Raw genomic sequence first — 26,250 nt, 5'->3', positions numbered from 1 at the left:
ATGTTTTTTTAAAAGAAAAAAGTTTTTTTTTTTTTTTTTTTTTTTTGTATTTTAAAGATCGGGAGGGCTAGGGAAGTAGCCCTCAAATAAACTGTTATCACATTATAGGCCCCCTTGCTAAGGGACACATCAGTATCTGTCGGTCCACACCTACTTGCTCAGGCAGGTGCTCCGGTCTCTCCCCTGCCCCTTGGAGTCTAGGTGCAGCAGCTTCTCCTACATTCCTGCTCCAAGCATGGGACCAAGGAGGCCAGACCCTGTCGCTGGAAACCAGGGCGAAGCCATGAGCAGTGACTCAGGGCTCCTTGGGTGCATGTGTATAGTTGAAGCTGCCTGTCTGCATGTATCCTCTGGCTCTAATGCTGCCTCTGTTGGCTCTGCAGCACAATATGTAACCAATAAAGCTCCCTAGTTTCCATGTGCTTTGTGTGAGTGTGAGTCAGTGATGCCATTTTTCTTGATGTCATCTCTGTGTACAGCTGTTGCTGTGCACTGGTGCAGCTAGTATATTTCATTTACATTTACTGAAAATACTCAGCCAATTACTGATGCCGTAAGGACTGGAAACATAGCTGAGGCTTGGGAAAGGACATTTCCTCGGACTCATGTAACTGGACTTAGAATCATATAGCAGTTATTTCATTGCTACATTTTACTTTTAGGCTCTTCTCTCATCACACACACAAAACAATCATCTGTGTCGTCTCCCAAGCTGCCTATGTCGTTTATTTAAAAAACAAAAACTCTTCAAAGACCACATACCACTGGATCAGACACCCTAACCTCCTGAGGTAACAATATTCATGGGAAAGCTAGGATTCAAATATAGGTTGTGATCCAAAGTCAATATACTTTCTACTACATGCTCTTCTCACCTTTACATCATAGTTACACCACTTGCCCTGATCCTGGTGTGCAAATTTTTCCCATGGTTGTCACTCATTCCAGGACGAGGGAAAAAGCCCTCTCCATCTTCATCTTCCAGTCAGACCACCAATGTAATGTCCCTTAAATCTTACTAAGAATAAAACCTCATTTAAACTAATTATAGGGAAGAATTGACTAACGGGAGTAAAATCCAACTTCCAGAAGCAGATTATGTACATAACTTACAGTAACATAGTCTGTTAGGAACCCCTTTGGAAGAAAAAGGCACTGTTCCCTTTTTGTAAAAATGTTTTAGTCTTACGTGGCAGAAACAACTTTGCAAATGTGATTAAGGATTTTGAGGTGGGAGAGAGATCTGGGTGGGCCTTAAATGAAATCACTAGTATCCTTATAAGAGGGAGATAAGATCTGACTACAGAACAAGAGAAGGTGATGATGGAAGCAGGGATTGGAGTAATGTGCTTTTAAGATGGAGGAAGGGGCCACAAGCCAAGGAATACACTCACTAGAATCTGAAAGAGGCAAGGAAATGGAATCTTCCTTCAGAGTCTGCTATGACAATTTGTTACAGCAGCAATAGAAAATTTCCACTATGTTACCTAAACCCTTGATCTCCTTAAACTTTTATATCAATACCTTGGACAGAAGTGGGAAGTTGGCACATACCCATGGAGGGAATCTAGGGGAATAAAGCCAGGATGGTATGCCAGAGGCCCACCCAAACTTTGTGTCAAGGCTTGTGTCTTATCTTGAAAATTCATTCAGTTTCCAAATATCCATATGCTTGACCTGCAGCTTCCTACCCCTGGCACACGGTCACCCCACAATCCCAATGGGGAAGTCTAGCCCCACAGACCAGGAAACAAACACTTTGCTTCTATGGGAACCCCCCTCAATCCTGTCTTCTGACCAGACCAAACCATTTTCTCCTTTATATAAACATCCTCTTTATTTAAACATGGATAAAAACTGGCATTTTCAAAGGAGTAACACCCCTGCCTTATATATAACTCGAAACCTAAGGGGAAACAAAGAGATAAGACTAATTTTCTATGAAGTTTTATTCTCAAAATATAAAAAACCACCACACACGAAGAGACTAAGATGTTCTCTCGCAGCACTTGCTTGCCTCAGTCCTAACGAAGAACACAGACTCCCACACTAATGGACAAGTGCTTCCCTAGCTCTAAGTCACTTAAAGGCGGCAACCTCCTTGGCCACCTGACCACCAGGAGCTCTAGCAGTTGATCTGGAGCCCAGATGCCAGGGTGAGTTTCTCAGTAGAATCTAATATTGCTAGAAGAGCTTTGCTTATGCAGCAAAAGACACAAACACATCGGCCTCTTCCCTTAGAACACATCCATCTCACATGCTCGGGGACTGCTGTGCAGGGACGCCTGGTGTGGCCTGGCGAGGCAGGGTATACATGGCCCCCAAGAACTGGTCTGCAATCCTTCCTGCTTCTCTCAGCCCACTCAGCAGAGCACCATGGACCGTGGCTGGGTAGTTACGGATTGTATGTTCTCCAGCAAAGAAGAGTCGTGGAATAGGCTATTGCAGGAAAAAAAATTAGAGAAAATCAGCAGGCTGCAAATATGCCTTATTGTTGTGTTTGAACTGCCAAATTCCTGTTGGATTTTGAGGGCTCACTACCTGCCCTCCCCACCCCATTACTGGCCCGTCATTCTCCCAAAAAGAGTCTCCCTTATCAGCAGGCATCTTCCTAGAACAAACAAGTAGAAATGGGGCAATAAAACTCAGCCCAGGGCTTCCCTGGTGGCGCAGTGGTTGAGAGTCCACCTGCTGATGCAGGGGACACAGGTTCATGCCCCGGTCCGGGAAGACCCCACATGCCGCAGAGCGGCTGGGCCAGTGAGCCATGGCCGCTGAGCCTGTGCGTCCGGAGCCTGTGCTCCGCAACGGGAGAGGCTACAACAGTGAGAGGCCTGCGTACCAGAAAAAAACGAAACAAAACAAAAAACTCAGCCCAGCCTTAGTTCTACGGTGATAATTAACTGCATCTGTGTTTATTTATCGGTTTAATTCTGGGGGATACCCAGTTGTAGAGCTTCCTTTGCCTAATGTATCCCCTACTAGAGGTGTGGTGTTCCCGACTACTCTGAACCAGAGAGAACACAGCACTTGTTCTCATTCTGGAACACTTCGGCCTCTCAGCTTAGAGCAGGCCTTACTTACCACAGGGTCCTGAGAAACCCTGACTACTCATAAAGACGTTAGGTTATTTCTCAGGGGCATTCCTGGAGGCCCCTAAGTAATTGGGATCCTGCAACAAACCTACGAGCCAGTACAAAATGGGGCACAATTAAAGATGGTTTTGTTTTTGTTTTTGTTTTTTAGGAACAAAAGTCTGAATAAGGAAAAAGTAATTGGTTTTTACTCTGGACTCTTGCATTCTGAACACAGACTGTCTAGACTGACAAGGCCAACATGTAACGAATTAGACACAAACAATATTGCCCCTCCCTTTCCCTCTGCTTTTGGTTATCTGAAAGGGTCCAAGGGTCTAAGACTGACTAAAATCTAAAAAGAAAGCCAGTGGCACTATTTTTACCGTGAAATCCTGGGATACTGGCCTTCTTCCAAATAAGCTCAGGTATAGTTTGCCAGTTTCTCACCTGTGGGGCACCTGGAATTGAGGGGCCAGGAGTGATTGGCTGAGCCATTAAGTCATAGTCATTTCCAGATGATCCTGCGGCTACATAGGAGTAGGAGCCCCGGGCCCAGGGATCAGCACGCCAGCGAGACACCACTGTTTCCTTGGGCTAAAGGAGAAACCATGAGTGGAAGTTATTACTGGACACCAAAGACAAATCGGTCGTTTCTGAAAGGTGGAAAAGCTGTGATGGGTGGGGGCTACAAGTGAGAGAAAGGCAAGAGACACGAGAGTTAGCCAAGTGATGAATGCTGCTGCTATAAAATAAAAAAAATGCCTTCAGGCTGCAAGGAAGCCTCCAGATTGCCTTCTCGCTATGAATCCAGAGATATACCCAGGGACTGATCTCTGTTCCCTTTTAAAATTCACATGAAGCATTAATATGCCTTCTCTCAAAGGAATCATTAGGGACTTAAAAGTGTTCAATGGACCTAAAGAAAGAATAACAGAAAAAAGTACCAAGAGATTCTCTTGAGACTTCCCTTGGGGAGTTGGCCACTTCGTCTGAAAGGTGGTTGGGGAATTGGGGGTGGGGATGATTCCACAAGCAGAGACAACAGACAACACAAGCAAAGAAATGCGGCAAATAGCCTTCTCAATCCCCTGGCCCATGTACTGGGGGCTTTTCTCAATCCCATACTTAGGGCATGAACTCTAAACATTAGCATTAATGTAAACCCAGCACACAATTCTGGCTGAAACTGTCCTGACCAAGAATCTATGCTGCAACTTGAGATACATCAAACCCTGCTTTAGTCTAAACCCCAGATCCTCACCTGCCCCCACCCCTTACTTACTTACCTGGGGCACTGCACTGCTACCAAAAATCCCTTTGAGAATGGCCAGGCATCGGCCAACAATCACATCATCACTTATGTTTTCCATGATGCCAGCAGCTTCTCCTGCCACTAGTGCCAATAGTATTGGAGCTAGAGAAACAGAAAGGACAATTCCAGGGTTTTCCTACAGACTTTTCTCAAGTACCTCCTTATCAGGTCTCACATTATTCTTGGCTGTTTGAAATCTGATGACAGACATGCACCACTCATGCTAGACACATGTTTCTGAGCCAGCAACTTGAATCCTATCCCCAGAAGGGTGCTGGCAAACCACAGTGAAGTGTGACTCATGTACTTCATTTCTTACAACCTGGCAGAATACAGAAGTCCTGAAGATATAACTTCAGATCTTGCTATCAAGTGTCCCTATATTTAGACACAGAATTCTTAGACATCTCCATGACCAGGGCTGCATCCTCTTAGCTGTCATCCCAGGCCCTTCCATACTCATCATCACCCTTACTCACCCATTTCGTGACTCTGTGTGCAACAGGCTTATGTGATAGCCACAGTACTAGATGCTAGGGATATAAAAACTATAAACTAGACTATATACTCCAAAAATAAACAACAACAAAAATAATCATAGAGACAATTACGAACTGTGATAAAAGCTATGAAAACACAGAATACAGAGAAAAGAATACAAGGACATAATTTCATTTGAGGCAGCGGGAATACATGTGTCCTGGAAAGTCTCTTTGAAATAGTGACATTTGGGCCAAGCCCTGAAGCTGCATAGAGTATGCCACGTTGGGAAGGAAGAGAAGGAGAAAAATAAAAGCGCCCCAGGCCCAGGGCACAGTACAATGCAGAGGCCCCAGAGCAGAAGACAGCATGGTACATTTTAGGATTCCAGGAGAGCAGACAAGTGTGCCTGGAGGCTGGGGAGGGCATGGACAATGAAGAAGCTGAGTAGAAAAGAAGGGTCAGATTATTCAGCCTTCATGATGGCCACGATAATGAAAGCCATCAAAAGAAAGAAGTGGGGATAGCAGTCAGTGGCTATTGGCAATTGAACAGGTATGAGGTAAGAGTGGCCTGGACTGGGAGGTAGGCAGTGGGAAAGAAGTAAACAGGTCTGAGAGAGAGAGTGAGGCCCTGACAGGACTTGATGGCCTAGATCAGGGAAGAGAAAGAGCACTCAGCTGTTGCTGGAAAACAATGTGCTCAGGGAGCAAATGGCTCCTCTGCGGGGTTAGTGGCCCTGGCCATGCGAAGGATGTTCAGTACCAGGCAGTGAGGAGTGATGGAAAGAACCACGTGTCAGTCAAACTGGTTAACTGATGTGTCTGCACTGTCAAGGCCAGGCCACATCCTTTTCTTGGAATGAGGTAAGATCTAAATATACTTCTTTTAAAAAAAAAAGCTCTATATAGAACTAAGAACAACCCAATTACAGAAGAATGTAAAACAGGAGGTAGGAGTCTGATAAATACATTCTAGGGAAAGTGATCAAAGATTCAGGGGCAAGTCAGATACAAAAGTCTGAGAATGAGGAATACAAGGAAGTTTCCCTGGGCCTGAGCCCGAGCCCCTGGCTGAGTTGATTTCTTCTTCTATGTTTTCTCTTGCAGTGCCTTGGCTTTCACTCTCACTCCTCTACTTCTTGCCCTGTTCTGAGGCTGCCAGCCTCTTTACTGTATCCCCCACTAGGTTGTGAGCTCCTTGAAGGCAGGTATAATATTCCTAATTCTCTATTCCTATAAGGATGTAAAAAGATTAAAACTAGAAAGCCGTTACCTTTATAGAGGTTCCAGAAGAGGAAGAGCTCACCCCTGCTGGCAGTCGTACTGCCAACATGTCCGAACAAATTGACACTTGGATCCCAGAATACCCGGTCAAAACACAACACGACCTATTTGTAAAAAAGAAGCGCATAAGCTGGTGACAGCACTCAGAGAACATGGCTTTAAGCTAAGCACAGCTGTGCCTCAGCAGGAAGTACTTCTTCCTCAGACCTTACTAAAATAAGTTCCTTCTAATCTACTCTCAGTATAAGCCTAGAAATCCCTATTATAAGTGTACTACTTAGGAAGACATTTAGCACTCTTTTTATAGGCTTGGGTTTGAGAAATGACCCCAGAAGACAGTCCTCATGGATACTTTATATATAATTAGGTACTAAAGTGAATGCACTGACAGGCCTCACCCTGATATCACAGAGTTGAGAGCACAGCAAAATGTTCAAAAACGCAAACCTCTCTCCTTTCTAAGTGGAGGGCAATCAGACTGATATTTGTACACTGGGTATGTAGAGAGGTACCTAGGGCAAGTTACCTTGTTAAGGTTGCCAAATCCCATCCTTTGGACCGCAGATGTTTTCCATTCAGGAAGAGGCGGCACAAACTGAACAGCTGGTGGCTGCTGCTTCAACACACCCAAGGGAAGGGTACAGAGAACTGCATCACACTTATAAATAAACGTCTGGCTTGTGGAGCGGGTATTCACAGCTATCACCTCACATCCTAGACAGGTTAGAGGAAAAAGGCTTTATTGGTGATAAGGATGATAATGACAAGGGTACTGAACATTTAGTGCACAGTAGAATCTACATGCTGTCTCAGTTAATTCTTACTACAAGTTTGTGAAGTCAGTTCTGCTCATTTTCTACAAAAGAAAACTGAGGCAGAGGTGAAGTAACTTGTCTAAGGCCATACATGTAACAAGTGCCAGGATTTAAACCCAACAGTCAACTTCAGAGTCCTCGATCTCTACCACCATACTACCCCCCTTCCCGACTGATACACCGGGGATCTTTTGGACTAATAATAGGACCTTATCATTTACCAAAGTTAAGTAAATTTAGACCAAAATTAAGAGTAAAATGCCTATCCTGATAGAACCAATATCTCTCCACTGTGGTTAGGCGCTCACTAAGGACCAAAAGAAGAATGATATCAGAAGCTTGTGGTGCCGATCTAAGGGATGCAGCCTAAAACCACAGAGCATGCTATCCCTGAGAATATACAGTGATACTTAGCTTGCCAGGATGTGAATGAGCTCAAAGCTGACCACAGAAAAGGTACTGAAAGTAAGTTAATGTAATTCTCCCTCATTTGTGTTCAATTTTTTCTTCAGTAAATGCCTCTTTACATAATTTCTGAAAAATACATAGATAGCTCAAAGTAAGTATGACAGCTCCATACACGCCCATTTTCTGTGGCCACAGAATTAGGGAAAATGACACAAAAGCTAGTCTCACTGTTCTCCACCTGCCTGCAAATGGCTATTTAAGCCTGTAGATCTTCTCAACACCAGCAGCCAGAAGCTGCCTCTGAAGGGAAAACTAAAATCAAAAACTGTTACACTAGGGGCTTCCCTGGTGGCGCAGTGGTTGAGAGTCCGCCTGCCGATGCAGGGAACACAGGTTCGTGCCCCGGTCCGGGAAGCTCCCACATGCCGCGGAGGGGCTGGGCTGGTGAGCCGTGGCGGCTGAGCCTGTGCGTCCGGAGCCTGTGCTCCACAACAGGAGAGGCTACAACAGTGAGAGGCCCGCGTACTGCAAAAAAAAAAAAAAAAACCCCAAAAACCCCAAAAAACCCAAACTGTTTCACTGGTTGTTAAAAAAATGATCTGTGGTGATCTCAGCAACTCTAGAAAAGGGGCCATGGAAGGCAAGACTGGTGGCCACATCTCCACTAGTCATGAGAGCCCTTAGAGAGCGGGGGTGACTAGCTTTCTTAAGGAGTTCAAGACTATTAATTCCAAAGGTGGGTGGATGATGGGCTCTCTGCACTCCACATGAAATGCGCCCTGAAAGCAGCAGTAATGAGCACAGAGCCTACTGCCAAAGGAATCACAGGGCAATTTCATCTCTGAAGTCAACCTATCAGCAAAACTGCTCCCAGAATGAGAAACCAGCCTAAGCAGTTAGCCCGCCTGAACAGGAAAAGCCAAAAACCAAGATGCAGATGCTGAAATACAAGGGGTGGGTCCCACTGGAAGCCCTAGGGGCCCAAATCCTGGTATTTAAGAGCATACTTAGCAAAATTAGATCCAAACTCCCTGGCTGTTTACTATAATACCAAACTAATATGCACAAACTGGAGACTCTAAAAATTGCCCCAATTTTCTGGTTTATACTATGATGGGGTCAGAGCCTCTAAAGGCTCTATAGCCTCAGTACTTTTGTAAATGCAAAATTTTAAATTCAGGAATCATAGTTTATGAGACATTCTATCAGGAGATGTACCTAAATTTTTTCTGTAGGTCAAACTCAACGAAAGATCAGTATCATGTTTCAAAGTAAGAGATTTATCTTACCAGTAAAGACGTACCTGAAGCTGTGTAGCGAACCTGCCGAACCGCTGTATTCAGTTTAATGTCCAGGCCTTCTGCTAAAGCCACAGGCACACATGAGTAGCCATTCCTCACTGTCAGGTGGCTGCCAGTAAACTCAAAGTCATCATCCTAAAGAAGACAGAAAAGAACATATTTTCACACTTTCTTAATCTAACTTATACCATTTATATTGAGTCCTATAAAATAACACTGAAAAAACACCAGCTTGTGTAAAGTCAATATTCTAAGACAGAAATTAAAGAATAATCACTCAGTCTTCCACTACAGCTGCCCCAGGAAATTAAAGGGAAAACAGAAAAAACGCCAGAATGTCAGTAATAGCTGTCTCTGGGCAGTGAGATTAGGGCAGTTTCTTTTTTTCTGTGATAGACTTTTTATCATCACAGTCCTACACCACCAAGTCCAGACTACCCACGGCGGGCAGGAGAGGGAAGGAAGCTTATTCAGTAAATTCAGATGATACCATAAAAGTTTGTTTGGCTTTTGTATGCACTATAGATGTGGTAGGATATCAGATTCACCATCCTAATTACATTTTCTTCTACATAACAGCAAAATCAGTTTTTATGGCTTAAACTTACAGGTTTTAAAGTTGAGGAAGACTTCCAAAACTAAAGTTGGTCAAACCAGACGTAATCTAGGATTATAAAGATTCGCCCAAGATAATCCATAAAGAAGTCAAGATTTGGCCTGGAAGAATTCCCAAAATGATTTCATGTCTTTGAATTTACTGAAAAGTTTTCCAAATAGAGAAACTTCTGAAGGCTAGTTGATATTTCTAATTTCATGAAACTCCTGGGGAAAACATACCACGATTCTTAGGAATTAGATAAAAATATACTGGGCTGGCAGCACAACTCTCACTACTTAGTGACTGACTCATTTGTTCCCCATATGGATCAATTCACATCACCTACATTCAAAATTTAATACGATTACAGATGAATACATATTGCAACATCAAATGATAGATCAGTGACTAGAGGTAATTTAGTATTTACATGAAAAACCATAAAGAAACTGGATATTCTACAAGATTTGTACCACAAGCAAGTGCAATCCTTGCCAAATTCAAATTCTAAAGAATACCAGGACATAACCTGAAGATGAAGAAGTAAAAATAATTTTACTAGGAAAATGTATAATGAAAATGAAAATATGTAAGCAAAATATAATATTTACTTCTATACAATCTTAAGTCTGGCCAAAGTCTCAGATTTAGAGGTCCATTCAGCATCTAAGAAACATGGTGATTTCTCACCAGTTCAAGAGTAAATCACACTGAAAACACTTAAAAATAATTTAACAAAAGATGTGTGTAAGACTGGTACACTGAGAACTATAAAGTACTGCTGAGATAAATTAAAGGAAACCTAAAAAAATGGAGAGATATACCATGTTCAAGGATTAGAAGACTCACTATTGTTAAGATGACAATCCCAGAAGGTATTTTTTTGAAGAGACTGATAAGCTGATTCTAAAACTTTATAGATCTAAAATAGTCAAAACACTTTCAAAAAAGAACAAAGATGAAGAACTTATACTACCTGATTTCAAGATGTACTATAAAGCAAAAGTAATCAAGACAGTGTGACAGTGGCATATGGATAGACAGATATTGAATGGAAGAACTGATTTTCAACAAAGGCTCCAAAACAAATAAGGAAAAAAGATGGTGCTAGAATACTTAATTAGATAACCATATAGAAAAATATGAACCCTACCTCACCTCTCACTATACACAAATTTTTTTTTTTTTTTTCTGGTACGCGGGCCTCTCACTGTTGTGGCCTCTCCCGTTGCAGAGCACAGGCTCCAGACGCGCAGGCCCAGCGGCCATGGCTCACGGGCCCAGCCGCTCCGCGGCACGTGGGATCTTCCCGGACCGGGTCACGAACCCATGTCCCCTGCATCGGCAGGCGGACTCTCAACCACCGCACCACCAGGGAAGCCCTATATACAAAAATTTAACTCAAAATGGGTCATAGACCTAACATAAGAGCTAAGCTCATAAAACTTCAGGAAGAAAACAGGAGAAAATTTTTGCAATCCCAGTTTAGACAAAGATTTTTCAGGACACAAAAAGCACAAAGCCTAAAGAAAGAGTTGATAAACAGGACTTCATAAAATTAAAAACTTTTGCTCTTTGAAAGATACCATTTAGAAAATGAAAACGCCAGTTGTAGACTGGAAGAAAGTATTTTCAAAACATAAATCTGACAAAGGAACTGTATCCAGAATTTACAGACCATAATGAACTCTTACAAGAGGACAAACAACTGTTTTATAAATTTAATTTTTTTAACTTTTTATTTTATATTGGAGTATAGTTGATTAACAATGTTGTGACAGATTTTTTTAAATAGGCAAAAGCTCTGAACAGACTTTTCACCAAATAATTGACATATGAATGGCCAATCAGCACATGAAAAGATGCTTCACCATTACTAGTCATCAAAGGAATGCAAATTAAAACCACAATGAAAAACTACTATACAACCATTAAAATGGTTAAAATTTTAAAAACTGGCGATACCAGGTGTTGGTGAGGTTATGGAGCAACTGGGGCGGGCATATACTACTGCTGCTGAGAATGAGATGTGGAAAACCGTTTGGAAGTTTCTTATAAAGTTAAAAATCTACTTCCCACAGACCCAAATATTTTACTTCTAGATATTTATCCAAGAGAAAGACATGAACGTTCACAGTAGCTTCAATCATTTATAGCCAAAAACGAAACAACCTAAATGTCTGTCCATGTATCAGTGAATGGGTACATTCTGTGGCCGTATCCATACAATGGATATGAATATTACTAAACAACAAAAAGAAACAAACTATTGATATACACAACAACAATGAATCTCAAAATCAAAAAAAGGTACAGACAAAAGGCTACATACTGTACAATTATATACTGTATGGTCCAATTTACATGCAATTCTAGAAAAAGCAAAACTATAGTGACAGAAAGCAAATCAGTGGTTGCGTAGGGCCAGGAGCAGGAGGGCTGGGGACTGACTGCAAAGGGAAAAGAGGACTTTTCAGGGTGACAGAAATGTTCTGTATCTTAATTGTGGGTGTGGTGGTTCATGACTATGTAAGTCTGGCAAAACATCAAATTGCTCACTTAAAATAGGCGAGTGGGGCTTCCCTGGTGGCGCAGTGGTTGAGAGTCCGCCTGCCGATGCAGGGGACACGGGTTCGTGCCCCGGTCCGGGAAGATCCCACATGCCGCGGCGCGGCTGGGCCCGTGAGCCATGGCCGCTGAGCCCGCGCGTCTGGAGCCTGTTGCTCCGCAACGGGTGAGGCCGCAGCAGTGAGAGGCCCGTGTACCGCCAAAAAAAAAAAAAAAAAAAAAAAAAAAATAGGCGAGTGTTATTGAATATAAATTATATCTTAATAAAACTGTTTAAAAACACACATACAAACAAATTAACAGTTTATCTTAGGAGCCCTCTCAAAGACATGTGCAACAAAATACATGGTAAGGGAATTTTACCTGATCCCAATGTTTAAGGGAAAGTGTAGAGAGAGGTGTGGCATTAGCAAATTCAAGATTTGCAAAATGCCAGTCAAGTATTTGTCTGTCTCTTGACGAGAGATACACATCACTGCAAAATGAGAACAAAGGAGCACAAGGTTATTAAAGGACATTACTACGATTCTCAATGGGCTGATGTGGATGATCTCAGTGGGACTATGCCTTATGTGAAGAAATTCTAAGTCCAAAAGCAGGACCGTATCTGTTTTATTAAGTCCTTTATTCCTGCTGCCTAGAGCAGGCCAAGCTTACTGCATAAAGCAAAGGCCTGACTGTAATTCCAGGAAAAAAAAAGTCTTCTTTATACTGTTACCTTGCATTATAAAAGCTTACTTAAAAAAATTTTTTTTGTTTTATATTTTGAATAAAGCATGGACTTTTTTTTTTTAAGCAAGAATGGGTAGCATCCCTGACTACAGAAAAGAGTAGATGTATGTGGAGGCTGGATGCAACATGCAGCACACTGTCACCATGTAAGAGGTGAAGAGTTTAAAGCAATACCACCTTCTACACCACTCAAAGACAATTTTCATTCATGTATCAAATCTTATGGGAAAAGGCTATCTTTTAAAAAAAGATACCTAGATTCAAGTATCTAGGACACCGTTACACATTAAAATATAAGAGCAGAGGATTAAGGAACCTGACAAACAGTCCTATGTGCACAGATACCTTCCATTCATTAAACAATTTACAATACATTCACTGAACATAAATAAAAGCCCAGGGTGCTTTGTAATTTTTCTTTTAAATCTAACAGAAGGAACAGTAAAAGCTATCTTTCTTTTTTTTTTTTGTGGTACGCGGGCCTCTCACTGTTGTGGCCTCTCCCATTGCGGGGCACAGGCTCCAGACGCACAGGCTCAGCGGCCATGGCTCACGGGCCCAGCCGCTCCGCGGCATGTGGGATCTTCCCGGACTGGGGCACGAACCTGCGTCCCCTGCATTGGCAGGCAGACGCTCAACCACTGCACCACCAGGGAAGCCCAAAGCTATCTTTCTGAGCGTTTGTGTTTTCCTTACCTTGGGGGATTGGCTTCCAATTCTTGAAGTTTTTCTTCTAGCTTTCCTTGTGTTTCAGCTAATTCATCATATTCCTGATAAAATTAAGAGAACTGGGTTGATCTTGATGGGTCAGAGACCCACCTAGTTATTTATACCACAGGGTGTAAGACCTGGACCATATCCCTGTTCAGGTTAATCTACAAGTGTGCCTTAGCTGAAGGCTAGAGGTTGGGTCAGGGCTCAGGGATGGTTGTTCTTGGAGACAAGTTACAATGTTAGCCTAGAATTAAGACTGAGGGGGGTGGGGGAGGGGAGGTGGGGGAGGATGCAGAAGGAGGAAATAAAGAAACATACTAGTATGCTACACAGTAAGGATGAAAAAGAATAGTGACTACCACTTCTGGTGCGTTTACTGTGTCCCGAGCATGGAATAACCACTTCACACCCCCTACAAGTGAGGTAGTACTAACACCATGTCACAGATGAGGTGACTAAGGAGTCTAAGGTCACATGGCTAGGAGATACTAAGTTAGGGATTTCAACCAGACAGTTTGACTCCATTCAATAACTCTGAAGTCCATGTTCATTATCATTATTTTAAATTGTCAGAGATAAACTATGACAGAGGGCTAAACTGAAATGTGGGTAAGCTAAAGGATGACACTGTGAAAACAAGGCAGGAATTCTGCAGAAAAAGCAGACAAAATTAACCCATTAAGTTCCCACAGCTCCTGTGTACCAAACCCTCTTCTTCTTCTTACTACAGGCACCTGTGATTGGCTAGTGGCTCTCTCTTTTCCAAAGTTTCCCGGATCTATACTATTTCTTAGGATTCCAAGTTAAAACCAATGAGGCATGTATGTATACCTTGCATAAGGCAGTTAGATCCCTGTGTTTGCTTTTCACTAAGAACTCAGCAGTGATATCTCTGGGTGGCTTGACTTCAGATGCTTCTTTGTATTGCTGATGAAGTTCTTTAATTTTCTCTTTTAAATTTACCATCTAAGAGGGAAAAATACAAATTTACCATTCCAGACAGTAATTGATCACCAAAGCATGTACTTTGGTTCCTCCCCTAAACTGCTATTATACCAAAACAGGGTTATACTGCAAGGTCTATAGAATTCTTAAATACCTCTTCCAAATCATGATATTAAAAAAAATTTTTTTAATGACATTTTAAAACAGGAAAAAATCCTATATGGCTCAACATAGAGGTATCACATCACTATCAGATAAGGAGGATTGGCTCTGTCTTCCAAAACAAATGGGAGAACTAGGAATGTCCCATTAATAAAAATATATAATTAATTAAAAATTAACTACCAGGAAAAACAAACTGTCTCCAATTAAACTTATTGCTTTGGGAAACAACTTGTCATGATTTGTTTTTTAAATATGTAAAAGGTCAAATCATCGCACAAAGAACCTTAAAGAACCATTCCCAATGTTAGTTTTTTCGGATTTCTGGTGGTGCTACACAAGACTAGGGTGAAGGTTAAAGCTTGAGACTGGGAGCTTCACACCAGCTGGCCATGTTCTAGCCACTCTTCTCACTTCATCCATACCACAATCCATGAAGAAGGTGTGCCAGAGACCTCTTCATTTGACAAGATGAAGAAATGAGGTACAGTGAGAGAATGAGGCAAGAGTCCAGTCACAAGATGCACCCAGATTTTGCATCATAAAGCCCCCAAGTTTGCAGCTGGCAGGATGAGGAGAAACAAATGGTTTCCCAATCTGGAGCTGGGGCTCTGGAAGGTGGCATAAACAAAGGCCCCCTTATAGGTACCACATATTGGCACCTCAAGTGAAATAATTATGCCAATGAATTATGGTACTGGCTGCTGACATGTTGTCTTCATCAGTGGGAACTTCACCCCAGCGCAGCTGATCTCCTTCTCATCCTAGACTTCAGCAGAGGGCACTAGGCCAGCTTTGCAACAGGCAACAGCCACCTGACACAGGAAAGATCTATTTCCCCCAGCATCAATTTACCAATAATGCCATACAGAAAGACGGACAGATAATACAGTGCCTTTTGCTAGTCATTATTTTCTTAACAATAATGAGCTGTGCAGACGTTCTCTCCCATGGAGAAAAAAAATCAGAAATGCTTTTAAATTTCTAAATTAAAGGCCTTTCCTCCTACTGATGCATCTTCAGCTATGAAAAAATATAAAATTTCACCTTATTAAGAAGTTCTTTCAGTTCCTCCTGAGTTTTCACTATCTTCTTCCAATGTTCAATCTGCTCATCTTTGACATGCTTTTCTTGCAACCTGAAGAGATAATATGTATGCTCTGGCCACACAGCCAGCCTTGCTGAGTAAGACAGGTGCCCATCAGAAACATTTGATGGCATCAAGGCCCTCTAAAATTTCTAATACTTTGGAATAAGAAAGTTGGCTGGTGGCAAATTATTTTCTAGGCTATGTTAAATACAGTTAATTCAATACCATAAAAGACATGAATTTTACAATCCAGAGAGCCTTAAGGATCATGTAATTATTTTAAATAGCTTTACTTTTGGATTTAACTATTTCACAAGAAAATAAGTGAAAACTAGCTCAAATAAGATTTGATGAAAACTTTAAACATTAAATAGCAAATCTATAAACGGAATCTATAATACAACAAGCGGTATCAAAGTACTTACTGAATGACAACTTCCAATGCCTGGCCAAGGGACACAGGCTTATTATTGAGGACATTGAAGTCTAGTTGATGACTAAGGTAAGATGTAGCTTCTAGCAACCGGTTAAACTCTTGCTCTACCATTTCATCTTTCTCTTTAGGAACCTGAAAATTTGAAGTATGGCAGAGTTGGTCCTTACACGACTAAACATAACCATCCGTGAAAACACAAATGCTCTACAGTTTAAAAGGTCAAAATATGTATCTCAAAGGGGAAACCTTTGAGGACAATGATTCAAACTGTCTTTTCTATGAAGTGGTCAATTCCATTAAATGAGATATGAAATGTTTCAGCCCAGATATTTTCCTATTCTCACGATTTTGCCCTCAGAGCTGGGACTCTACCTCTATTAACAGCCACAGGATTCACATTGGTGCTGAGTGAAGTCATGTGGAGCACAAGATGCCCTGGAGTTGACATGCACTGAGATAAGCTGGGCTGACATGCAGACAACACACTGGAGAAGTCCCAGAGAACAAAGACTATGTTAACACACCTGAGCACCTTCCAGAATAAGGACAGGATGAAAAAATAAGCCCAAGGTATCTGCTTCCCCTCAAAGACGACAATTTCAGGTAGGAGTAGGGAAGAGAGAAGTGAAATTCATGGCTATTAATAAGAACACAACAGCATCTTAATTCTTTCTCAGAGTAATAGTGTTTTATGGCACCAATTAAGTTCAGAGTTGAATATCCAATGCTCTTAGACTATGAGTGACTGAGGTACCAGGTCTGGCTCACTACTGTGGAGTAAGAGAACAGATTGCAAAGCAGATCATCAAGCTGCAAGACCATGCTCCTAATCCCTGCTGTGCCCCTACCTAGTGATACCATCAGTTAGCTGACACAAATTCCTCTGCTACTGCTTAATTCAGCCCCAAAATGAACTGTATCTACAATCCTATTGCTGAATTCATGGGAACAGCAAGAAGGAAAAAGCATGTCTAAGGCAAGCATCTCTTGCCATAAAAAGCTAGGCATCGGGACTTCCCTGGTGGTCCAGTGGTCAAGACTCTGTGCTCCCAATGCAGGGGGCCTGGGTTCAATCCCTGGTCAGGGAACTAGATCCCGCATGCCACAACGAAAGATCCCACGTGCGGCAACGAAGATCCCGTGTGCCACAACTAAGAGCCAGCACAGCCAAATAAATACATTAAAAAAAAAAAAAAAAGGCGCTAGGCACCAACTGGGAAACAGGATTCAAAATTCGGATTTTCACTTTACCATCAACCTAAAATTGGTAACAAGAAAACAAAACATGAAAGTAAGCCCTAATAATCACTAAGGCTGAGGAAGAATGATCTACAATTAGAGGTAACTATTATGGACAAGATCATGACAGTAAAACTCTGCTTCTCATCTGCAACTCCTTCAGTTCTGCCCTTCCCAGTTCAATGGATGCTTTCGAAGCACTAGCCTCTGCCCCTTCACTGATGAGTCACACAGTAACTCTTATCAGATGAGCCATGGTATAGCCAGAAAGAATATGGTGAGAAGTATAATCTGCACCAAAACAAAGGGAAAAGGACTGCAACTCTCCTTTGGAACTGTAAATGATGACAAGACACTATAACTAATTCAATCAAAATAATATTTTAAAGCATCAAGTTCTAAAAGATCACACATGGGAGAGATCAGGAAATCTTTATGAATTAGAGAATCCCCCTTAGCCTTAGAAATAGAAACCCCAGAGAATCTTTTGGTTTATGTTGAGAAATAAGGCAGTGAATCAGGCTTTAGATGCTTGGTGCCATTTATATATCAGGGTGGTACCTAGGACTTGGTGGATCAAACACATCTGACCTACCCATTCAAGTCCAGGGCCAAAGAAAGGAGCTCTTGGTGACATCGCTACTTGTTTTGATTACACAGCTATCAGAGCTGATGGAAGTGACCCTCTTGTCAGGAATTTCATTTACTTTCCTGTCAGTTACATATACTCTATATATGATGGTCACATAAAGAACAGCTCAAAGCAATGCTGAAATTTTGCTTGGTGTTAATTCCCGCAGTGATGTTACAAAAGATGGTTCTAAATTTGGTGCTCCTTTAAAAAGGAAACAATCACATTTTCAATATGAAATCTACAAAGTTATGAGATCTTCACTGATCACAGATGCAATATGAATGACTGCTTTTCCTGGAGTACAAATGGTGATATTTCTACATGTGGCTTCTAAAATGCCTAGCAGGAGGATGCTATAGTAGCAAGAGGGGCCAGATCACATATTCCTCTACAATAGGACAGAAAGTGCCAATACGCCAAGTTTGCAAATGGTACAGATTAAAGCTCTTCCAGTGTCAATTGGATGGCTTGCTTTAGACAAGCTCTAATCTTTACAGCTAGAGTGACAGTCACATAGGGAAGTTCATATTGAAAAAGTACACAGCACTCAAAGGCTCAGTATCTGGGGTCCAGGGTGTGTGGTACAGAAATATTTAAAGGGACACTGTCAAGGTTAGAGGGACCAAATTTGACCTTTTGTTTCTTCCCTCTGTTTGCTGAGCAGCCCACTTGATTCGTTACACTTTCCCCTTTAGTCCACCCACATCCCCGACAAAAAACTTGACTTTTTACATGCGCTTTCAATGACAAATACTCAAATGGCACCAGCCCAACACACAGGTGCAACTCTACAACAACAAACCAGTGGGAATGTGTGATGGACGGGATCTTTGGAAGGGAAAGATTTAAGTCTCAAGCTTTTAATGGGTTACTGTAAACAGTGAGGAAAATGAATTGAAAAATTATGAAAGAAAAATACCTTGACAGTGTCCTTTTAACCAGTGCAGCAGAGAGAGAAATAAACTGTAAATAAGAGCCCACAGCCAAGCCAAGTTTCGTTTTGTAAGACGGCAGTAAAATCAAGGCTTTAAACACACAGCATGACAGAAGCATTGTGAGCTCAGAAGCTGCAACTACCACAGAGATAAGGAACAGACTGTACAGAGACTAAAATGAGAGAGTCAAGGCACAGAAATGGGCAAAAGAAAGGCACTTTGGGTGGGGGTGGTAAAGGGAGACAGTGCAGAAAGCAGAGAGGAATAAGCAAAATTCAGTACAAGAGAAAAAGAACAACAATCAAACCAAACAAACACCAAACCAAAAGATCACTGCTGCATCTGATACCAGAATGACATGACTGCATCTCCAGGACACCCCCTCTAACTCAGGGCTCCCGTCAGCAGTCAGGTCCCATCCATTTTCTGCTAAGCAGTTATAGGAATGTTGTCAGTGACACCAGGGGTAGCTTTGAAACCTGGATTTTTTCCCATTAATTTTAAAATTACACTTTAAAATTAAAGAAATATTTGGAAAATAGTAAATAAAATACTTGTCCATTAGGACACCAATACTGACTGGGAGAAAACTAAAATGTGTTTTTGATGTATTTAAACCTTGACTCTGTTTCTAAAGTTAATCTATTAGATATATTCTACTTGACACACTCAGACAATGACAAGAACTTTAGCAGCTGACTACCCTAAGCACCCCCTACATACCTGTTTCAGGTCATTTCTTTCCCTTTGGTGAGAACCCTTGGACTCTGTTAGTTCCACAAATAATTATGAAAGGATGTTGAAATACTGGCAATCTCTAACACAAGTCACAATAATTTTAGTTTAACCTGACCATTCATTCTTTTTTTAGAAAATAAATTTATTTATTTATTTATCTTTGGCTGTGTTGGGTCTTCGTTGCTGCGGGGGCTTTCTCTAGTTGCAGTGAGCGGGGGCTACTCTTTGTTGTGGTGCGCAGGCTTCTCATTGTGGTGGCTTCTCTTGTGGAGCAGGGGCTCTAGGTGTGTGGGCTTCAGTAGTTGCGGCACACGGGCTCAGTAGTTGTGGCTCACAGGCTCTAGAGCACAGGCTCAGTAGTTGTGACACACGGGCTTAGTTGCTCCGCGGCATGCAGGATCCTCCCGGACCGGGGCACGAACCCGTGTCCCCTGCATCAGCAGGCGGACCCTCAACCACTGCGCCACCAGGGAAGCCCTAACCTGACTGTTCTATTGTATATTCTTAAATTGCATCCTCAGAAAGGAACTCAGCAAATGATTACCAAGGCTTAAGCACCACATTTTACGCAGCTGGATTTTTTATTACAACACAGTGACAACACATAACAGCAAACGAAGAAGCAGTCTTTCGGGAAAGGACCTTTGATACAGTTTCCTAGCAAAGAATCAAACAAAAAGGCTATTGCTTGAAACGGATTTTATGATTTTTCAAAACCATTTATTTCTCAATGAAAGGCTCCAAATAAATGGTTCCTTCAAGACTAAAAATTTGGTGAGTCTCACTCCTCTAAATGGGGTATAATCCTGACTGTTTTGATCCTATTATACGCAGCATCCATATATGGAGGATGGATTATATGGAGCATCCCTGAACATGGTCCGGGTGGGGAAGCCTGTGTGACTGGCTCATGCAGAATAAATTTTGGGAGAGCCAAACAACTTTCTGGACACAGTCCATGATTCTGTAAGAAATCATCTCAAAGGAAGGACAGTTCTCCTTAGTTCTACCTCTGGTTGCATTCTATCATCACAAGCTTGGTAGGTCTTCAAAAACATTGCCCATCTGTCATACTTCCAGTCTGCATAAGTTCTCTAGCAGCAGAGCAAAAATGGAGTTAAGTGTACCTAGGTTCCAGGTACTCAAAGTTCTGAGATTTAGCCAGAGAAATGCTCAGAAAGAATTACACGTTGAAGAAAGTTGTAATGGCAAAATCTGGCCAACAGAGGCCACAGTCAACCTCCACCTCTCCCATCCCCATGCACTTCTACAATTACGGTAAACGAAAGATTAGTGGAAAAAGAAATTTACATCTGAGGAGTTTCTAACCCAGATTCCCAAATAGCTAAGGGAAATGAGATATTGTTATTAACCCTGAAGGGAGAATAAGGACAACAGGTATATCCTTAATTCAAATAAAATTCAATGTGATTCTATAAATGGAGACTGTTGCCTCCCTCTCCTTCTTTTACCTCATAAGGAATCTTTTAGGGGATGTAAATAACTGACTTTCCTAGAGCAGGGACTAAGCCATGTGGAGAAGGCACACATGGCATGTCTAAGGAGTGCACCCCAGCAACTTCTAGCACATAGCAGAGGTGCTCAGTAAATTCTTGTTAAATAAATTAATATAGTTTGGAAAAGAAAAGTCAGTATTATAACTATATTTGAGGGGAAAAAACTTATTTTGCAACTTCAAAAACATTAAAGGAAGGCATGAGATTTTTACATTTATAAAAAGCAGGGATTGGCAGTCATGATTTTAAAGGGTAGAGAAAGACTTCATTAAAGATACCAAAGATGTTTCCAAAAAGGAAGATGAAAACTGAAACGGCCAAGATACCTCTATCAAAAGTATAACCACTTAAGCACCACTCTCTATGAATAAAAGTGGAAACTTGCTAAGTTATGGTAGGTACTGAGTGTATCCAATCAATGGTATTTCTAAGAAGCCTGGCATGCGTTACCTTTCAAGTGTTATCTTTCTTCCTCATAATCAGGTTCTGTTTCTCTAAGTAGTTACTGAGTCTTTTGATCTCACTTAATAATCACACACACACACACACAGAGTCTCTCTCTCTTACACACTCACTCACTTCAGATACCTTTTCATTACTCAAAAAAAGTCAAACACAAAACTAGAATCTAAAGCCCCCAAGTTACTAGCTATATAGGAGATGCAGAAAACACTCACAGTCATTTCTCCAGTCTCCCCCACCAATCCATGTTTTCAGTCCTCTCACTGGTGACTCCCAAAATGCTCCTGAGATATGAATTACCCTATTTCCCAACCGTACCCATATCTATTTAAAACTGCATAATTCAGAGGATAACTCCATCATCAGTTAATCCGAGGGCACCTGCTTTTTTAGCTCTGATTGTTTTGTTTTGTTTTTGCGGTACGCGGGCCTCTCACTGTTGTGGCCTCTCCCGTTGCGGAGCACAGGCTCCGGACGCGCAGGCTCAGCGGCCATGGCTCACGGGCCCAGCCGCTCCGCGGCATGTGGGATCTTCCCAGACCGGGGCATGAACCCGTGTCCCCTGCATCGGCAGGCGGACTCTCAACCACTGCGCCACCAGGGAAGCCCTCTGATTGTTTTTATAGGCTTGGAAGATACTTCTATTTATAAGAATATCCTATAGTAGAACCAGATTAGAAAGCCCTGTTCTGGTAAACCAAAGCCATAAAATAAGCTTCCTTTGTCAAAAACAAACATACAAGCTCAATATACTAGCTGCCAGTCCAGGACCAGAGAGAAGAGAGAGGCAAACTCTTTCAGGGATTCTTGTGACTGTTATTAAAACAATAACAAGGTAACAAAACAAAAACCACTTACTACATGATTTTTTTTCTATAGCAGCAAAATGGCTGAGTATGGTGATATGTCCTTAAGACAATATTACAAATGATATTAATAACTCTGAGTTAACTTCTGGCCTTGTATAGGATGGAATAATTAATTTCTATGTACTAACAACAGAACCATCAAATCAATCACCCTCTTTTCCACTGAGGCTATCCACAGAGAATGGAGGAACACATCCCATTTCGTTCAACGGTTCACTGAAGAAAAATCAATGGCTGAGTGAATATCATCACTCTAGGTGGGCCTCCTTAGAATAACTATTAAAAGAAAGCTCTCTGAGAAGGAGACTCAGCTGATGCAGTCACACTGGCAGTCAGAACTGCACACTCACCCCTGCCCCACCTTCCCTGAACTATCAGCTGGGCAGAACAGAACAAGTGCGGGCATTAAAGCTGCAACACCAGACAACGGACCTTGGCTCTACAACTTATTGACTATAATGATCTCAGGGAAACATGCATGTGCTTTAGATTCTTCCCCTGCAAAATGGGAGAATGAAGCAACTGACTGAGCTATTCCTTAGATTTCTAAAGCCACGCCACATATCTGTGATTATAAGCATAAATTAACCAGGCTATAAGCTCTTAGTGCTTGTCATATAAGCCAAAAGCCAGTCTACTGGTCACCGGTTGTCCATTCCTACTCTGAGCTAGACCACTGGGAACAGCATGATTAAAAAATATTAATACGTCTTCTCATGTTTGATTGACTAACTTAAGGCAAGCAGAACTCAAAGCTGCAAAGAATTTTTTCCCAAATTTGAGAATGCTTAAAGAATCCTCCTTACCATTTGGCTGCTTCACCAAATACAAACAAACAAACCTAGAAAAATCCTATAAAGATCAGAGTTGAATGACAACAAAATGCTGAAAACCACACACCAGCTTAACAACTGTGTACCAAAATGCTACTCAAAGGGCTGGTCCTGGTGAGATAAGGAGCTTATGCCAGAACATAAACTAAATGCACCACCACTTCTTTCGTTGACAAAGTCTTGTTACCAAAAAAAAAAAGTCATCATCTGAACAAACATCGTGGTTAAATGATGTGGTTTATTTACATTCTGGCACAAGATATTAATCTCATCCCATACTAGTAACCAAGAGTTCATGGATTGGCAGCTGGCTATAGGCCACACTTCAGCAAATATTGGTATGTTATTTAGAGACAAGTGTTTTAAAAAATGTTTTACAGGGGCTTCCCTGGTGGCGCAGTGGTTGGGAGTCCGCCTGCCGATGCAGGGGACGCGAGTTCGTGCCCCGGTCCCGGAGGATCCCACGTGCCGCGGAGCGGCTGGGTCCGTGAGCCATGGCCGCTGAGCCTGCGCGTCCGGAGCCTGTGCTCCGCAACGGGAGAGGCCACAACAGTGAGAGGCCCGCGTACCACAAAAAAAAAAAAAAAAAAAAAAATGTTTTACAGCTTATCTAATACCAAGAAAGCAGACAATTTCTTTGGATATCTCTACTAGGAAAAAAACCCTCACTTTTTACTGTTAGAAAGACTAAATGAACCTGCTCTACATTCAGGAAAGTCTAAAGAAAAAGATAGTGTCTCCAAGATCAGTGATAATCTTTGGTTTGGATTCCATTACTTCTTGAGGACTAATGTAGTATCTACTTCAGAGACCCTGCTTCCTCAATTCAATTCTCTAAATTACTGTCTATCTACCTTAAACACCTATCTGGTCATGTCACTTCCCCTGCTCTCAACAAGACTGGAAAAATGGGAGTCCATTATAGTACTCTTTCTACTTTTGTATATGTTTGAAATTTTCTATAATAAAAAGGTGGGAAAAGATAATTATTTGTGTACAAGTACCACCAGACTACTTCGTTTATTTTGCCAGAAGGCTGCCCGCCCTTTCCCCTCACCCCCCAAAAAGCCCTGGGAGGAAATATGGATCCAGAATGGTGGGGATGGGAACCAAAACATTTCCTAAAAGTTTGTACTTCTCTGATATGAACTGCATATCCTAAAGATAGACAGGAAAAGGTGAGGATGTCCCATGGGACCTATCACACAAAATTCTGGAGTCAGAATCTAACCACTTTTAATAACAGTAGGCTAAACTGCCATATACATAGCAAGCTTCTCCTCCTTCAAATATAAAGATGATAGTGTGTTTACAGCCTGAGAATTGTAGACTCCCTCACTCCTAACAGGGGAGTTGGCAAAAATTCTACTGAATACAAACTTTTGAGTTTCACAGACCCCTAAAAATTAGGACTGACTTACATAACCTATAATACAGCTGTTAAAACACTCTCACTCTCCCATACTGAATATCACTTCCACACTATCATACCAACCACAGGAAGCTCCTAGGCCTCTGATCAACAAACACCTTTACCTACCTAAGCATCAGGTTAGTACCGCCATTTCGCTATTAGCCCATCAAAAACTAAAAAACTCAACAGGCTAGCTAGCCTAATCTTCATTATTTAAAGATAAATGCCTAAAAAGGCATGTATAACCCCTTCCTATACAGCTCAGAGTTAAGAAACAATCACAATAATGTCACACCATTTCTACTCTCAGTTCATATTTATATGTGTGTATATTCATTCACATATTTCCCCAAAATTGTTTTCGACTGAACCAAAGAAATTGTGAAAAGTAGTTTGTTGTCAACTTACAGCTTGTCCATTAGCTTCATAAAGTGGGCATTTTTGCTTGATCTTGGCCAGTTCCATATTTACTTGCTTGCTAACCACAGCCATGGGATTCCCTCCTAGAAAAAACTCCAACAATTAAATTCAACATACCTATGAAAAGAGAACAAAAACCTCAATGCAAAAATATTTTTACTCAAAATTTAAAATATCAAACCTTAGGGTACATGAATTATATATCAACAAAATGCCCAAAGTAAAATAAATATTTAAGTTAAGCATAAAGAAGAAAGCAAAACATTACCTATTACCAAAAATTAGTTAACATTACAGACCCTTCTAGATTTTATGTGCATAAAATTACAGACATATACATACAAAAGGATCATAACACATGCACTGTTCTGTGATCTTTTTCCAACTTAGCAACAAATGTGGACATAATTTCATGTTAATATGCAGCTACATAATTTTTAGTGGCTGCATAGTTCTCATTGTATAATAATTTAATCTTTTAATCTGTGGTTTCTAACATCTGCTACGTCACTGTCCAGTTGTCTATTTTCTTAGGATAATTTCCTAGAACTGGATCCGCTAGGTTAAAATCTATGTACATTTTAAATTATGCTCATATTGATGTATCTTTTCAGGAAGACTATTTGTCAATTTACCTCTCACTAATACTGAGAACAGTATCCTAACCAATATACTTTAAAATTGTATCTATAGCTTTAAAATATAAGATTAAACAGGGACTTCCCTGGTGGTGCAGTGGTTAAGAATCTGCCGGCCAATGCAGGCAACAAGGGTTTGACCCCTGGTCCGGGAAGATCCCACATGCCAAGAAGGAACTAAGCCCATGCGCCACACTACTGAGCCTGCGCTCTAGAGCCCGTGTGCCACAACTACCGAAGCTGGTGCACCTAGAGCCCGTGCTCCACAGCAAGAGATGCCACTGCAATGAGAAGCACGCGCACCGCAGCAAAGAGTAGCCCCTGCTCGCAGCAACAAAGACCCAACGCAGCCAAAAAAAAAACATACATACATATATATATATATGTAAGATTAAACAATTTTATGAGTCTCAGACCTTGTATTACAGCACAAAACTAAGAACTACTTACCAAGACCTGTTACTACCATGGCTCCAAGATCAGCTACATAGTTTCCTTTGCGAAATGTAGCAACTCGTCCACCCACACGATCCTGTTTTTCAGAAATTAAATGGCTAAAGTCATAAATTCTATTTTAACCATAATAACCTGGCAAGGTACCATCTCAGGGCTCTTTGATAACTTAAA

General features: G+C 41.5%; 1 protein-coding gene across 1 annotated transcript in view; it reads right to left on the bottom strand.

The window, feature by feature from the left end:
- Window positions 1-1,931: 1,931 nt before the first annotated feature.
- The window catches only part of KDM1A (lysine demethylase 1A), a 51,253-nt gene continuing 26,934 nt past the window's right edge, over window positions 1,932-26,250 (bottom strand). Inside the window, exons 6-18 of the mRNA XM_024766901.1 lie at window positions 26,074-26,155; window positions 24,974-25,068; window positions 15,914-16,056; window positions 15,446-15,536; window positions 14,123-14,257; window positions 13,274-13,347; window positions 12,209-12,320; window positions 8,682-8,814; window positions 6,682-6,869; window positions 6,145-6,259; window positions 4,364-4,491; window positions 3,525-3,671; window positions 1,932-2,439 (exon numbers count right to left, since the gene is read on the bottom strand). Coding sequence (XP_024622669.1) covers window positions 2,254-2,439; window positions 3,525-3,671; window positions 4,364-4,491; window positions 6,145-6,259; window positions 6,682-6,869; window positions 8,682-8,814; window positions 12,209-12,320; window positions 13,274-13,347; window positions 14,123-14,257; window positions 15,446-15,536; window positions 15,914-16,056; window positions 24,974-25,068; window positions 26,074-26,155 — 1,629 coding nt within the window. The 3' untranslated portion in view covers window positions 1,932-2,253. The remainder of the gene's footprint in view (window positions 2,440-3,524; window positions 3,672-4,363; window positions 4,492-6,144; window positions 6,260-6,681; window positions 6,870-8,681; window positions 8,815-12,208; window positions 12,321-13,273; window positions 13,348-14,122; window positions 14,258-15,445; window positions 15,537-15,913; window positions 16,057-24,973; window positions 25,069-26,073; window positions 26,156-26,250) is intronic.

The sequence above is a fragment of the Neophocaena asiaeorientalis genome, unplaced genomic scaffold, assembly GCF_003031525.2.
Source record: "Neophocaena asiaeorientalis asiaeorientalis breed wild unplaced genomic scaffold, Neophocaena_asiaeorientalis_V1.1 scaffold79, whole genome shotgun sequence".
Lineage (NCBI taxonomy): Eukaryota > Metazoa > Chordata > Mammalia > Artiodactyla > Phocoenidae > Neophocaena > Neophocaena asiaeorientalis.
The sequence above is the reverse complement of the archived record's forward strand: the minus strand, read 5'-3'. Positions and strand labels throughout refer to the sequence as shown.